The 15,884-nt window shown below is 38.0% G+C and overlaps 1 protein-coding gene across 14 annotated transcripts in view; it reads right to left on the bottom strand.

The window, feature by feature from the left end:
* Positions 1 to 15,884, bottom strand: part of RAPGEF2 (Rap guanine nucleotide exchange factor 2) — a 291,756-nt gene that overhangs the window by 22,052 nt on the left and 253,820 nt on the right. For all 14 annotated transcript variants that reach the window (XM_023516027.1, XM_023516031.1, XM_023516029.1 and 11 more), the window contains 8 exons: positions 10,738 to 10,890; positions 10,066 to 10,230; positions 9,000 to 9,107; positions 8,700 to 8,903; positions 8,492 to 8,600; positions 7,770 to 8,016; positions 2,460 to 2,617; positions 1,618 to 1,858 (listed from right to left, as the gene is read on the bottom strand). In XM_023516027.1, coding sequence (XP_023371795.1) covers positions 1,618 to 1,858; positions 2,460 to 2,617; positions 7,770 to 8,016; positions 8,492 to 8,600; positions 8,700 to 8,903; positions 9,000 to 9,107; positions 10,066 to 10,230; positions 10,738 to 10,890 — 1,385 coding nt within the window. The remainder of the gene's footprint in view (positions 1 to 1,617; positions 1,859 to 2,459; positions 2,618 to 7,769; positions 8,017 to 8,491; positions 8,601 to 8,699; positions 8,904 to 8,999; positions 9,108 to 10,065; positions 10,231 to 10,737; positions 10,891 to 15,884) is intronic.

The following is a 15,884-nucleotide window of genomic DNA, read 5'->3' as shown; positions in this document are numbered from 1 at the left end:
AACCTCCAACTCCTGAGCTCAAGCAAGTCTCCTGCCTCAGCCTCCCAAGTAGCTGGGACTACAGGTACCTGCCACAACGCCTGGCTATTTTTTGGTAGCAGCTGTCATTGTTGTTTGGCGGGTCCGGGCTGGATTCAAACCTGCCACCTTAGGTGTATGTGGCTGGCACCTTAGCCATTTTAGCCACAGGCGCCGAGCCCCTCTATGACTTTTTTGAAAATGAGAATAATGAATGTGAATCATGAATCTGTAGCTCAGTGGAGAAACAGAACTTTATCTCAGTTATAGCCTGAGAATATCAATGTATATTCTAATGATAACTGAGAAAAACTAACCTAGTATATAACAAAACTATCTGCTAATATTTGGAAATTAAAGAAGAATAAGAAAGTTATAGTTGATAACAAGAAAGCAGAAATTTTGAATGATGAAATAAATCTATGAAAAAGTCAGGTACAATGAAATACTTAACAAGGTAAGAAAAACAGAAAAAATATTAGGTGCAGTGGCTCATGCCAGTAATCCTAGTATCTTGGGAGGCTGAGGAGGATTGATTAAGGCCAGGAGCTAGAGAAATATGACTTACAGAACCATGTGATTTTTAGTGAGCACAGAATAGAGTTACTTTATGAGAGCCCAGACTTAACTATTTTCTTTTTTGACTTTCACTTATTGTGGTTTGAGGACAAAATTGCATATACCTAACAATGGAAGTGGCATTCAAGAGAATGACAAAATCAGGTACGGCATCTTCTCACCAGTGACATGTGCCATACAGCACCTGTGCAGCCAGCCAGGAACCCAGCTCTGCAGCAAGCGGAGTTTGGTTTCAGAGTTAAGAACTGTATCTCACAGTGTGGTGTGTAACGACCAGGAGGCGGTGTGTCATAGACGTCTCTGACTAAAGAAGTGCCTCGAAAAGTTAGGTTTGTGGCAGCAAATGATCCTAATATTAGAAAATGTGTTTGTGAATGTGGAACGTGCACATCCAAGGAGAAGGCAGCACAGGATCTGACTATGACTTCACATCAAGCGGACTCTACTATTCCCTCGGCCCAGGCTCCTAAAGGGCAAGCTTGGAAAGGCACTGCGTGCAGCTGGGCCGTCAGGAACAACTTTCAGGACATGGTGCCCTTGAACAAGTTCTTAGAGATCTTGTCAGGGTCAGCAGTCTACTGTGTGAATTCACCTTGCTATAGCAAACTTTTTGTTGTTGTTGAGACAGAGTCTCACTGTTGCCCAGGCTAGAGGGCTGCAGCATCATAGCTCATAGCACCCTCAAACTCCTCGGGTCTTGGGGTCAGGTGATCTTCCTGTCTCAGCCTCCTGAGTAGCTGAGACTACAGGTGTCTGTCCACCACAATACCTGGCTAATTTTTCTATTTTTTGTTTTTTAGAGGTGTGGTCTCAGTCTTGCTCAGGCCAGTCTCAACTCCTGAGCTCAAAGGATCCCCCTGCCTTGGCCTCCTGGAGTATTAGGATTACAGGCATGAGCCCATCTGGTGATATAGCCATTCTTGGTGAAAAGGAAAAAAACCCTTGAAAGTATTTGTCTCTTAGACTTGGGTGTGGTTTTTAAGAGGGGGTAAAGAAGTCCAGTAAGCCAGGAACGCGTACCTTCCACTCAGCTGTATTCTATCAGCAAGTTTGGAAAGCTGATCTGGAAGCCTTCTCTGTTTGATCACTCCCTCGGGTGTGACGGAGACCTCACAGAGCGAATACTGATCCGGGGTGGCAGTGACAGCAAACTCCCTGATAGCCTGAATGACTACTTCCTTGGCTGTAGTGTCCTTGCTGATCATGATGTATCGGCTTTGCTGATCAGCCTTAAAAACCCTTAGCACTTGATCTGGCAAGTCTGGGGGGATACAAAGACACACAAAAGTAGAAAGGATTTTAATATATGGTAATACAATTAAACAGAATAATTTGGGAGAGGGAACCCTAAAAAAGGTAATGCCAAACTTTCACCTCTCCCCGCTCTTCTTTAGAGATTCAATCAAGAACCCATTTTCCATCTTCCCCTATCAATAGCTGAATGATCTACAGACAACTGCAAACACATTAGTACACAACAGGAGCACATAAGATTGTCGTGTTGGCATCAAAGAAGCAAAATTTAAATCTAAAGTAAACCTTTATTATATTAAAAACTCCATTAAGTTGACCTAAAATATACCTTTTACTTTATGATAGGGCATGACTTAGTACACGGAATAACTGCCTGGTCTGCATTACCTTCGTTTTATGGAAGAGGAAACAAGTTCAGAGAGATTAATTTGCCCAAGGTCATGCCAAAAAAGTGTGCAGAATCTAAAAGGAATTGGTTACAAATCCTTGAAAGTTCAAGTTCATCTTGACTCTCAGCATCTCTGGGCATAGTACACACAGCAGTACCATTATGTTAGAAGGGAAAAGATTATCAGTAACAAAACAGAAGCGGCGTTTGTGAAGCTTACCAGGAGTAGCACTAAAATCTAAAATGCGATGATGTGACTGCAATAAATCAGGATTACTAGAGGACAAGGTCCCACTGACGGGCAATGCAGTTGGGATGTGCTTTGTCTGCCTTAATCCTACAATGCTGTCATCTTGAGACTGACCAATCCCAATATCGCTGAACAAAAAGGAAAATTAGAAAATAAATTATTAGCAAGTTAAAAAAAGTTATCACCATGTAAAAGACACAGACCATAAACCATATTCTATAAAACTCATAGCTAATGTGAAAAAGTCATTAATAAATTTGGCAGAAAATTGCAAAAGCAACGACTGTTTATTTTATTTTTTATTTATTTATTTTTTTTGAGACAGAGCCTCAAGCTGTCGCCCTGGGTAGAGTGCTGTGGCATCACAGCTCACTGCAACCTCCAACTCTTGGGCTCAAGAGAGTCCCCTGCCTCAGTTTCCCAAGTAGTTGGGACTACAGGTGCCCGCCACAATGCCCAGCTAATTTTTTGGTTGCAGCCGTGACTGTTGTTTGGTGGGCCCAGGCTGGATTTAAACCCATCACCTTAGGTGTATGTGGCTGGTGCCTTAGCCACTTGAGCCACAGGTGCCAAGCCAAGCAACGACTGTTTAAATGGATCCAACTAGATAAACCACAGAAAATATTTAACAGCTTCTTAGTAGGGAAATATATTCAAGAAAACATAAACTCTAGTTTCTGATGAAAATGGACTTAGAAGAAGGATGTTAAAAAGAATGCATTTACAATCACTAAAGTGCAGAAACAACCTAACTGCCCAGCTCACATGGACTAACAAGCTGTGGTATATGTTTACCATGGAATACGATTCAGCCATTAAAAAGATGGAGTTGAAACACATTCTTCTTAGTAAAGTATCACAAGAATAGAGAAGCAAGAATCCAAAGTACTCAATTCTAATGTGACTCCTGCAGACGATCGAATACATACCCACAGAAGATAAAAACAACTCAATTCCAGGCGGGAAGTGGGGGAACAAGGGAGAATGGGTGTGCTCCCACTTAAGGGACACAAAGTTAGGGTATATGGGACACCTCTTCGGGGTGGGACACAATTCTAAGAAGAACTTTACCTAACAAATGCAAATATTGTAACCTAATTCTTTGTACCCTCAATTAACCTGAAACAAATTTTTTTTTAAAAAAGGAATGCATTTAGTCTCACTGAACCAATAGTTCTACATCAGAATAATAAAATGTTTTATAATCTGATCTTCAAAACCTGAAGAAATTGAGTAAAACAAAAAAAAAAAAAAGAGAAAAAAAATTCAAACTGTCCTAATTTTATTCTCCATTGTTTTAGAGGGAAAAAATGAGATCACTATGTAGTCATAGGTAAGGATACCCTGACCGAGACTTTATTTCTTAATTATGCACAGCACAGAAAAGCAGTGGTGTGAGGTAACATTGCCTCGCATCAAAGAAAAGGCAAAGGAAATCCAATGACTCCCTTTTAACCCTCTTCTTACAATTTTTTAGTTGCACATTTAAATACCCAGAAAAATACTGGTTGATAGATAAAAATTCATTTCCATTTACAAAACACCTGTTACTGTGAACAACTGAAACATGATTTAAAAATATATAAAAATTATGTCTAGTTTTGAAGGCTCAAGTGTTTCTAAAATACAAGATCAAGTAAGACAATAAGCACCCCCACACAAAAATAACCAGATCACAAATATATGGTTATAGTTCTGACTAGTTTATAGAAACACCTTGAAATAAGAAGAAAATTATACTAACTTTGGGATTTAAACTAAGGCATAATAAATAAAATGAAGACATTTATTAGGCTTTGATACATTAGAGTTTGACCATAATACCTAACTTCTTAGCAGCTGTGCCTAGGGGGAAAAAAATCTAGCCAAAGTCTTTCTCTTTACTTTTTTGAAAGATGAAAATTACAGAAGCAAATAAGCAAGGGCAAGAACTTTCTTTTAAAGTCAAGACAAAAATTAAAACTGTTGACTTGATCATTCTTTCCTCTGAGCTCATCATTCTCTCTCCTCATATCTGATAACCAGATGGAATCCTGTGATGTCTACTCTCTCCTTCTCCAGCTATACACCCCGCCATGCCAATCCTTGACAACTCATACTATCCAGCACCTTAGCTTCTGTAATACTGGTGATGTTTGAGGAAAAACAACAATAATTTTTGTAACAATATTACATCTAGGTTCTTTTGATTTACCAATTTAGTAGCTTTGTCAAAAAAAAAAAAAAAAGAAGGAAATCTTGGCTGGGCACAAGCAACTCTGGGGGGCTGAGGCAGATGGACTGCTTAAGCTCAGGAGTTCAAGACCAGCCTGAGTAAGAGTGAGACCCCATCTCTACTAACAACAGAAAAATTAGCCAGGTGTTGTGGTGGGAAGCCACCTATTAGCCAGCACTTTGGGAGGCTGAAGCAAAACGCTCACTTAAACCCGGGAGTTTGAGGTTGTGATGAGCTGTGATGCCACAGCACTCTACTCAGGGCAGAGTGTCTCCAAAAAAAAAAAAAAAACCTCAAAAACACATGTTGATTTCTAGAAAAGCTTATGTAGTAGCTAGTATTAAACCAAGTCTGTTACCAACATAATAGATCTCACAGTTTACTGAGCCTTTCTTTAAATGTATTTATTGTATTATTTTTTCACTTTATTACACATATAAATTCAAATAATTTTCATATGAAAATATTTAAAAGAGCCACATATTCTCTTAAATGCAAATTATTTAAGATGTTTCTTCAGTGTCAACATACCTAATTGTCTTTTTGTTTTCTCCTGTTTGGCTTTTGAGTATCTCTTTAGAGAGATGTATTCAGATACACACGGAACAAAATCATACACAGTATTCTCATACTGTGTGCTGCCAGCTCTCGTACTGTGGATGGGTCACATCCCAGTTCTTACATGTCACATACTATTAATACTTGCCCGGGTCATGGTGACTTCTGTTTGTTTGTTTTAAGGTTCATATTTAACTGCCAAATATGACTCTAAGATCTTTTTTTTTCTTCCTTATCATGCTGCTAATAATTCTGCACTCAGGCAATTTTTTTCCATCCATTTAAAATTAACTTTTTCTTCCAGGGTCATTTTAAAAAGCAAATCCTATTTTCTGTAAATGCCAGCTGTCCTAATCCATTGTCTCTTAGAAACTTACTCAGTATAAACACACCCTTGAAATTATAAATAAAATCATCATACTCATTCCTTATCCTTAGGACTCTGCCTAGTCTTTAGTTATAAAACTACCCAGCATAACTCTATAGTTCAATGGGGACAACTGCAAGTTTGACACTTAGACCACCACTCATAAATTTTAAATCCTATCTCGCTATTCTATGGATGAAAATTTTATTTAACTTGAAATTCTTTTCTTTTACTTTTTTGAGTCAGGGTCTCACTTGCCTCGGCTAAAGTGTGGTGGTGCAAGCTCAAACTTCTGGGCTCAACTGATCCTCCTGCCAAAGCCTTCTAAATAGCCAGGACTACAGGTTTGCACAAGTGTGCTTGGCTAAGTTTTTAAAATACATTTTATAGAGATGGGGTCTTGCTATATTGCCTGGGCTGGTCTCAACTCAAGCAAATCTTCCTGTCTTAGCCTCTGAAAGCGTTTGGATTATAGCTGTGAGCTGATGCACCCAACCTGAAATGGAATTTTTTATAAAAGAAAAAGGAATGCTTGATATAGTCCTAAAGGTCTGTATCAACTACTTCTCTTTAGACTAATACAATTATAAAAAAAAAAAAAAATTAAGCTTCTGTTTTCACATTATCGCTTATGTGTATGTGTACATGCACATGTGTATTTCATTTTTTTAGAAATAGGGTCTCTCTCTAACATGTAGGCTGGAGTTTAGTGGCTGGTCATAGCTTACTGTAACCTGAAAGTTGTGGATTCAAGTGGCCAGCCTGCCTTGACTATAGGTGTGCACCATTGTGCCTGGTTAATTTTTTTTTAAGTTATATAGAGATGAGGTCTTTCTACATTGCCCAGGCTGGTCTTGAACTCCTGGCCTCAAGCAAAGTTCCCACCTGAGATTATAGGCATTGGCCACCATGTCCAGCCTCTCTTATATCATTGCCATTTGAAGAGTAATTAAATGTGGCATACTGAGTTACTTAATATCAAAAAACATCAACATGCTGGGCATGGTGGGTCATGCCTATAATCCTAGCACTCTGGGAGGCCAAGGCAGGGGCTCACTCAAGGCCAGAAGTTCAAGACCAGTCTGGGCAAAAGAGCAAGAATAAGTCTAAGTGAAAATACAGAAATAAAAACTAAAGCCAGGTGTGATGGTTCACGCACATAATCCTAGCACTTTGGGAAGTCAAGGTGGGTAGACTGCTTGAGCTCAGGAATTTGAGACCAGCCCGAGCAAGAACGAGACCCCATCTCTACAAAAAATAGAAAAACTAGCTGGGTGTTGTGGTGGGAGCCTGCAGTCCCAGCTACTCAGGAGGCCAAGGCAAGAAAATCTCTCAGGCCCAGGAGTTTGAGCCTGCTGTGAGCTATGATGCCAGAGCACTCTACCCAGGGTGACAAGAGTGAGACTCTGTCTCAAAATAAATGAATGAATGAATGAATACCACTAAAACTTTGCTGATAATAAATGAACTTTTATAAAACATCCCTAGACTGAAGAAGGAACTTAAATGAAGAAATAAGCAGACAAGTAAAGCTAAACATCAGAGATACCTGCAACTTTGTCTAGCTTGAGTTTCTGAAACAAATCAACAACCAAGAAGAAATTCAAGAGTACCCCTGACATTCTGACTATAGAGTTGACTGGAAAGAATGAGAGAAATCCTGCGTGTGGTTGTTGATGTCTTGGCAGCAGGTAAGTAACTGAAAACAGAAAACTGAGGGGGAAAGGAGAATGTCAGGGATCAATAGTGGCAACCAGCTGAAGAAGCAATTTGATTGTAAAGAGCAGATGCTGAGGGTAGAGAAGATACCCAGAAACAAAGATATAGTAGAGAAAACCACTCTTAATCACCCTAGGGGACAGAAGTGGCAAACACACTTACTTTTTAAAAAGTTCAAACGATGAAAAATACATAGTTCAAATGGGGAAGTGCTAAAGCATCTCTGATGAAGCCTGGGAGGGGGCGACTAAGTAGCAAAAATGGATTGAAAAAACTAAGGTGATTGTTTAGCATTACTTCTCTAAGAAAGCTTAGCGTTAAAACACTTGTTAGACTCATGCAAACATTAATTACATCACGACTTTTGTGAATCATTTTAACACAATAAAATAATGTACGGAAAATTAGTACAGACACTCACTTATATGGTTTCTGTGGCAAGATACTGATCCGGGTCTTGTCGAGTATCTTTTTTAGTTTGTTCCTTCCTCCAACGGTGTTGGCTTTACTTTTTTTATTCACTTTTTCAAGTCCTATCACCTGCTCTACATCTACAGCAAGATCTGGAATGGAGTAGCGACTGGCCTTTTTGATGTCACCAATTTTAGGAAGGTGAGGGGCACCATTTCTTTTCTCTTCTGATAATCTTGTTAGAAGTTCTTTAAAAACTAAAATACATAGAAAAATCACAAAATGCTAATTATAAGAATTCTAAAGAATTCCAAGGCAATTGGCGGACTTGTAAATAGGTGAGAAGTACAGACTTCAGCTATCAAAACTGCAATGTTGTGGAAAAACCCTATTGCAGTAAATGAACGACACCAAGAATCTGCTTGGTGTATTTGCTCTATCAAAGTAAGTTTAAAAAGAGTACTATAACTGCTTTAATCTTTAGGCACTTTAGTATTTATCAGTAAGATTTCATTTATCAATCAAAACAGATTAAGAACATTTTTATGGTCCTTAAGTCAGATTCTTAAGTCAGATTTTTTGACTTAGAACTAACCATGTATTTTACTATAAATACATTTTTCCTTATGATGTTTAATTACAAAAATGGCTCTTTCCATCAATAACTGTTAATGAAAACAAATAAAAAAAAAACCCAAGAAGAGAAAAATGAAAGTCAATAAAAATACTTACCAAATAAATTGGTTTTCACAGTGATTGATAAATGTGTGTTATTTCTAAGAATCTCCATGGCTTTTGAAAGCTGAATATTTTCAAAGTTTTGACCATTTACTTCTAATATCTAAGAATGAAATTGTAAAATTAATGCCGGTATCACAACACACTGACGGAAGAAAGGCACCAAAATTCACCCTTAAGCCTGGATTAAGAAAGGGCGTACCTGATCGCCACGTTTCAAGCCCGCTTCAGTTGCTTTGCTGCCTGAATCTACACTGTCAACAAAGATCCCAAATCCTTTTTCAGAGCCTCCTAGTAAGATAAAAGGCAAAGGAGATTCTCGGGATGGTTTTGTCAACGTCATCAATCTTCTTTTTGCTTTAGCTGCACATGCAATATTTAATAGCCTTAGATGTCCGCCCATTTTCTGTAAGAGTTCAGGAAAAGTGGTGTCGATTCAGACAGGCCAAGTAAATGAAATTAAAGCTGATATTTTGGTTTAAAAAAAAATCACAAATATTACCTCTCTTTCCAGATTATTTTCAAATTCTTCTAAAAATCGAGTCATTGCAGGATCTCCTTCGAAGTCATTGAAGTGATTATTCACCCACAGTAATACTACCCGTGTAACCTGAAAGATCAATTGTTTTCGTCTTTATTGTGGTGAAAATGTGGTTAATCTCACTTCAAAAAAGATATCTAACTTTCAAACAATTTACCAGGCAGTACTGAACAGGAAGATAACAATAAAGCCTTCAATAAGCATTTCATTTATATTTAGAAAAAAATGACCTTCTGAAAATTATTTATATAAGTATATAAATTTATATGTTTATATATTTATACTTTGAATATAGACTACGTTGCTTTGCCAGGAAGGGTTTTGAATCTGTGAAGGCATTTAAAACTTACATCTTGCTCTACTTTTAAAACATATTTGAAACTGATCAAAAATAAAACCAACTGATTAAAATAAAACCAAAACAGGTTAGTACAAAGGAAGACAGAAACTAACAAATAAAAAGGTAGAAGCACACACTGGACTGAGAGAATGGATGGTATTAAACCTAGAAGGATCTATGCTAAAATGATGTATTTTGTCATCCAATTTGGCCTTGACAGAGCTCTCAAGAGCTGCTGAAGACGGACGGTCTCTACTCCCCTTCAAAGTGTATCACTCCACCCACAGCCAGCAATGGCTATAATGAAATGCGGCTTTGGTGCCAACTTAAAGATTGTAACTTTGATCTGGCATACACTGTCTACCAAACCAGAGAACCACATTCCCATGGAATCTAGACATTTGGTAATGTTTTAACATATTCCCAATAGAATTAACATTCAAATATTTGGTGGCCAATATACTGGCCTTGGCATTTAAAGAAATAAGACATTTCTAGGTCTGAACTTAGAAATATATAATAAGAATTATGATTTTTACATCTTATCTTTCATGGTTTTTCACTTAAAAATATATTTCATTAAATTAATTTGAATGTAACTAGTGGAATAAAAATATACATTAAAGGTATCTTCTGGGTTTAATTCTAATATTTCCTATGTAAGCGCCAAAGCAATACAGTTCTAACCTTATCCCTGAGGCTCGGGTCATTAAACCACTCCAACAACTTTTTGCCCACTTCCATTGGGCTAGAAAGAAATGTCCTGTAGGTCAGCAGGAAGTCCTCTATGAATGTTGGATCTACTACCGAGTGCTCTTCCACCAAATGCATTGTTAACCTTTCTGAGGTGCCCTGTAACAAATAAAAGGTTTAATCACTACCCTGAAGATAGAACATTTATATGGCATCTTGATTTCAAATCTTCAACACGAAATGAAATGGGTAGCAACACAGATAATAAAACTATTCATCAGAAAACATAATTTTTTTTTCCGACAACTGATAATCTTCAAGATATATTATGCTTAAAAGCAAAAAAGTTAAGAAAACAAAGAAGGAAAAATTTTGAGGTCAGGAGTTCAAGCCCAGCCTGGGTGACATATATATCTACAAAGAAAAGAAAATTTAAAAAATTAGCCAGGTGTGGTGGCTTCAACTACTCAGGAGGCTGAAGCAGGAGACGGCTTGAAGCCAGGAGTTCGAGGTTGCAATGACCTATGATCCTGCCACTGTACTCTAGCCCAGGCAACAGAGCAAGACGTTTTTTCAAAAATAAGTTTAAAAAATCCTAAATTGTCACAAGTGATAATACCAAAACATGTCCTTTCCGTGGGAAGAAGGGGTGGCTCTCTGTCTTACCTTGATAACAATGTGCCCCTTTCTTGTTCCCGTCCGATCGAGCTCTCTGTGTTCTTTCACCATAACAATCTCTCCCTCCTCTTCAACTTTTTGCATGTTCTTTTCTACTTGGTTGAGAATACGGCAATAATCTTGCTGGGCTATGCAGACGAACTGGAATAAAACACAAGTCACATGTTAATGATAAAGTGCTTGCAAAAGACCTAGCAGTACTAATAATTCAGTTTTTAAATTATTGAAACAGACATTTTTCCCTGTCTTTCTCATACTTGCTAAATGAATGCTGTAATGAACTTTAATCAGACTTTTCTACTTTTAAATGTATTTCTTTCTCGGTCAAGAAAAGTTTCAGTTTAAGCATATTTATATGTATTTTATCTTTTAAAAAATTTTTTTTGAGACAGAGTCTCACTCTGTTGCCCTGGGTAGAATACTATGCATGCGTCGTAGCCCACAGCAACCTCCGACTCTTGGGCTCAAGCAATCCTCTTGCCTCAGCCTCCTGAGTAGCTGAGACTACAGGCACCTGCCAGACCATCTGGCTAGTTTTTCTATTTTTTTTGTTTTGTTTTGTTTTGTTTTTGAGACGGAGCCTCAAGCTATCCCCCTGGGTAGAGTGCCATGGCATCACGCTCACAGCAACCTCCAACTCCTGGGCTCAAGCGAGTCTCCTGCCTCAGCCTCCCAAGTAGCTGGGACTACAGGCGCCCGCCACAACGCCTGGCCAGTTTTTCTATTTTTATTGTTATTTATTTATTTTTTGAGACAGAGCCCCAAGCTGTCACCCTGGGTAGAGTGCCATGGCATCACAGCTCACAGCAACCTCCAACTCCTGGGCTTAAGCAATTCTCTTACCTCAGCCTCCCATGTAGTTGGGACTACAGGGGCCTGCCACAATACCCGGCTAATATTTAGTTGTAGTTGTCATTGTTGTTTGGCAGGCCCAGGCTGGATTCGAACTCACCAGCTCTGGTGTATGTGGCTAGCACCTTAGCTGCTTGAAGTACAGGTGCTGAACCAGTTTTTCTATTTTTAGTGGAAAATATTTTTAGTAGAGATGGGGGTCTCACTCTTGCTCACACTGAGCTCAGGCTATCCACCCACCTCAGCCTCCCAGAGTGTTAGGATTATGGGCATGAGTCACCACACTAGGCCATTTATGCATATTTTACATTCAAAATCCCAGCAATTGTAAAACTCAGAAGAGTACTTTTTCATGCTCCTTGAAATTAAAACAACTAGGGGGAGGGAAATGGAGTGGGATCTTAAAGGATAAATACAAAAACATAATTACCATTTAGTGACTTTTTGAAGATTTAAAAAGCAACAAAAATAAGAATGGTTTTAATAAAAAATATAATCAAAGATACCCAATTGAATAGATACATAAATTTGCTAATTATATTGATGAGACACCATTTTAGAAAGCCTGTCCAAGGAAGATTACAAAGGAAGCCGCATATCTGTCATAGCTCAAATCGTTATTCCTTATAACTGGTATTAAGGGTTAGCAACAATATGCATATCGAGTAATCACTCCTCCATGACCCCAAATATTAAAAAATTCAGAGCTTACAGGCAAACCATTTAAATAATTACATTTCTCAATACTTTTAAAGAAAGTTAATTGTGAATTACAGAAACCACTTATTACACAAATTAACCAAAGGCCATTGAGGAGATAAAAGCAGACACTTCAGCAAATAACAATTATTTTCCTTAAATTTGAACAATTTATTCTGATTTAAGAAATCACTAGGAATGGAAAGAATTATGGCATGTCTTCTTCTCCTTTAATGAGAAGAAGATGAAAAATAAGGAGGTGCTAGGGCGGTGGCCTGTGGCTCAGTGAGTGGGGTGCCAGCCCCATATACCAAGGGTGGCGGGTTCAAACCCAGCCCCAGCCAAACTGCAACAAAAAAAATAGCTGGGCGTTGTGGCGGGTGCCTGTAGTCCCAGCTACTCGGGAGGCTGAAGCAAGAGAATTGCCTAAGCCCTGGAGTTGGAGGTTGCTGTGAGCTGTGAAGCCACAGCACTCTACCAAGGACTATAATAAAGTAAGATTCTGTCTCTAAAAAAAAAAAAAAAAAGAAAGAAAAGAAAAATAAGGAGGTGCTTAAATTAAATGGTATAAGATAAAAATGATGCAAACACCCCAAATCATGTTTTTATAGGCTTAATGCTCATATTGAATTTTTTTTAAAAAGGCCGAGCACAGTGGCTTGAGCCTGTAATCCTAGCACTCTAGAAAGCTGAGGTAGGAGGACTGCCTAAGCTCAGGAGTTCCAGCTGAGCCTGAGCAAGAGCGAGACCCCATTTCTACTAAAACAAATAGAAAAATCAGCCAGGTATTGTGGCAAGGGCCTGTAGTCCCACTTATTGGGGAGACTGAGGCAGAGGATCACTTGAACACAGGAGTTTAATGTTGCTGTCAGTTAGGCTGATGCCATAGCACTCTAGCCTGGGCAGGAGAGTAAGACTATCTCAAAACGAAACAAAACAAAATACACAATACTAAGTATTGTAATAATGGTCACAATGACAAGAAAATCATCATCATCATGTTATATTATGATAGCCATACAGAAGCATTCACAATTTGTCCTCCTAATCATACCATGTGTTAGGTACTATTAACTCCACCATATAGATAGGAAAAATAGCCTTATAATTACATGCTGGCTAAATTTAAAAAAATTATACATGCACACATGAACATTTTGGAGGAAAATATAATAAAATGCTAATATTATTTCTGAGCAATGCAAATCACGAGCAACTTTCATTTTACTTAATATGCTTTTCTATATTTCCCATACTTTCTGCATAATCAATAGTTTTTTTAAGAAGTAGAAGCAGCAGTTCACAAGAAAAACAGCATATTGCAATATTGAGTTTCTCCCACTGAGTTGGCTGACATAATCTCACTCATTTTTCTACTAGGCATTTAGAAATAGAAGTTAAAAATTCAAAAGACATAGGCTTTTTTGTACATTAAGCATAATTTAATTTTTAAGAATACCTTTTTAAGAAAGCCATTTCCATAATACTGACCACAGGCATGAATTTGGTCATCATATTTGAAAAATATGATCCTTAGTCTCTTATCTTAACATTATCATTTTTTGTTTCTATTCCTAGAGCAGCAAAATTGTTCCCCAAATATGCATAGGAGATTTAGAAAGGTTTTATCGCCAAATATTTTTAGGTCTTCTTTCTTATACTCAGTTTTAGAGAACATAATTAGATCATCATTTTCTCATTAATCCTCTAAAAAAGAAAATACATCCCAGAGTTCAAATGAATAAGTAGATAGATAGATATGAAAAAATGCTTTTTAAAAGAAATGCACAAAAATTAGTCTTCTTGTCTCAAGATTTTAAAGAAACTACAAGAGATTTGATTTTAAAGTCTTAGTGTCTAGACAGACATTTTGGCATTTCTTCTGCAACAAACTGAAATATCATCCAAAAAGAAGAAAAAAAAAATCACAAAGTGAATTTCTAATATGGCCTTACAGGGTATCTAAAAAAGAATAAACTTTAGTTGAAAATATCTATCTAATTAAATTAGCAACTTAGTTTTACTTTAAGAAATCTACAGCTCTAAATATGAAATTCACAGGTAAAATTTAATTTTAACTGGTATTATGAAGTCAGTTGAAAATCTGTGAATTGTTTTAGTGAGGTTTTAGACTTTCAAACAGTTGTAAATACATGAAGAACCACATAATCTTAGTACCCTGAGACAAAATAAAAATCTAAACAAGATCTCATCTATAAAAGATCAATGGCAGTGTATGTCACAGGATTATTTTCTTTTTTCTTTTCTTTTTTTTTTTTTTGCAGTTTTTGGCCAGGGCTGGGTTTGAACCCACCACCTCTGGCATATGGGGCCAGCACCCTACTCCTTGAGCCACAGGCGCCACCCCTACAGGATTATTTTCTTTTGGGCACATGACATAATAATTTATATTTAGGTACAAAAAATTAAGACAATGGATGAAATAAAGTTAAACTTCACTCAACATATAGTCAACTTTCAATTTATTCATGGCAAACTGCTTTCTTACCCAACACTCTTTAATTCAAAAATGTCATTGGTTCCCATGACCCCAGGAAAAGTTGAGTCTGACACAGATTTACCTTAAGAGGTTACATTATTTAAAGCGGCACTTTGTAGTCTGTAGGGGAAGTTCATACCTAATTGCTCACATAGGTATCCAAGTGCTCCTTCCCCACTGAAGGGTGGAGGGCAGGGCTAAGCAATGCCTGGGTGTCACTGGCAGGCCTAAGACACAGGCAGTGGAGAAGGAAAATAGGGAGAAGAATAAAGGGAGTAGGAGGGTGGAAAAGGAGGAAAGGGGAAAAGGGGCACAGGAGGAGGGAAAAAGAAAAGAAAGAGGTATATATGGGGAATGGAAAACCATTACTAGTCGCTTGCTATAGAGGATGTCTATACCAAGCTCTGACCTTTGTCCTTCACACCAAACAGGGCAATTAGAATCAACACTAAAGAGAGAGAACTGGAAGAGGAGAACGCAAAAAAGGGACCCAGAACAAAACACAAGTTTGACCATATCATGGGATCCAAACAAACAGAACATTTTCTCATTCTTGTGTTCTTAGGGTTACCCGTGAGCTCAAACATGTATCTCGTTACCTGACAGTCATTGTGGACCCCACTGGAATATAAGATAATGAGGGCTAATTCTAGGCAAAGTTGCTTTCTCTTGGTAAAGACATTACTACTCTTGTTAATTTCAGTTGCTAGCTGTTGATGCCTTAACAACATGGTCAGTAGAATGACAGAGAGGTATGGAGGTTAATTTCACGGAGGAATAAAAACATGCTTCTTACTGTTTCCTTTATTCTCCCTAATTACAAATCCCACAATTACAAGAGCATAGTCTATCATTTGTGTTTTCTGACAGATATATGACTTTTTTTTAATTTAAAAATACTTTATTGCTGGCTCAGCGTCTGTAGCTCAAGTGGCTAGGTCCCCAGCCACATACACTGGAGCTGGCAGGTGCCTGTAGTCCCCGCTGCTTGGGAGGCTGAGGCAAGAGAATCACTTGAGCCCAGGAGTTTAAGGTTGCTGTGAACTGTGATGCCATAGTACCCTACTACCCAGGGTGATGGCTT

This window comes from Otolemur garnettii, unplaced genomic scaffold (assembly GCF_000181295.1).
Source record: "Otolemur garnettii isolate 467f Iridium unplaced genomic scaffold, OtoGar3 scaffold00085, whole genome shotgun sequence".
Taxonomy (NCBI): domain Eukaryota; kingdom Metazoa; phylum Chordata; class Mammalia; order Primates; family Galagidae; genus Otolemur; species Otolemur garnettii.
The sequence above is the reverse complement of the archived record's forward strand: the minus strand, read 5'-3'. Positions and strand labels throughout refer to the sequence as shown.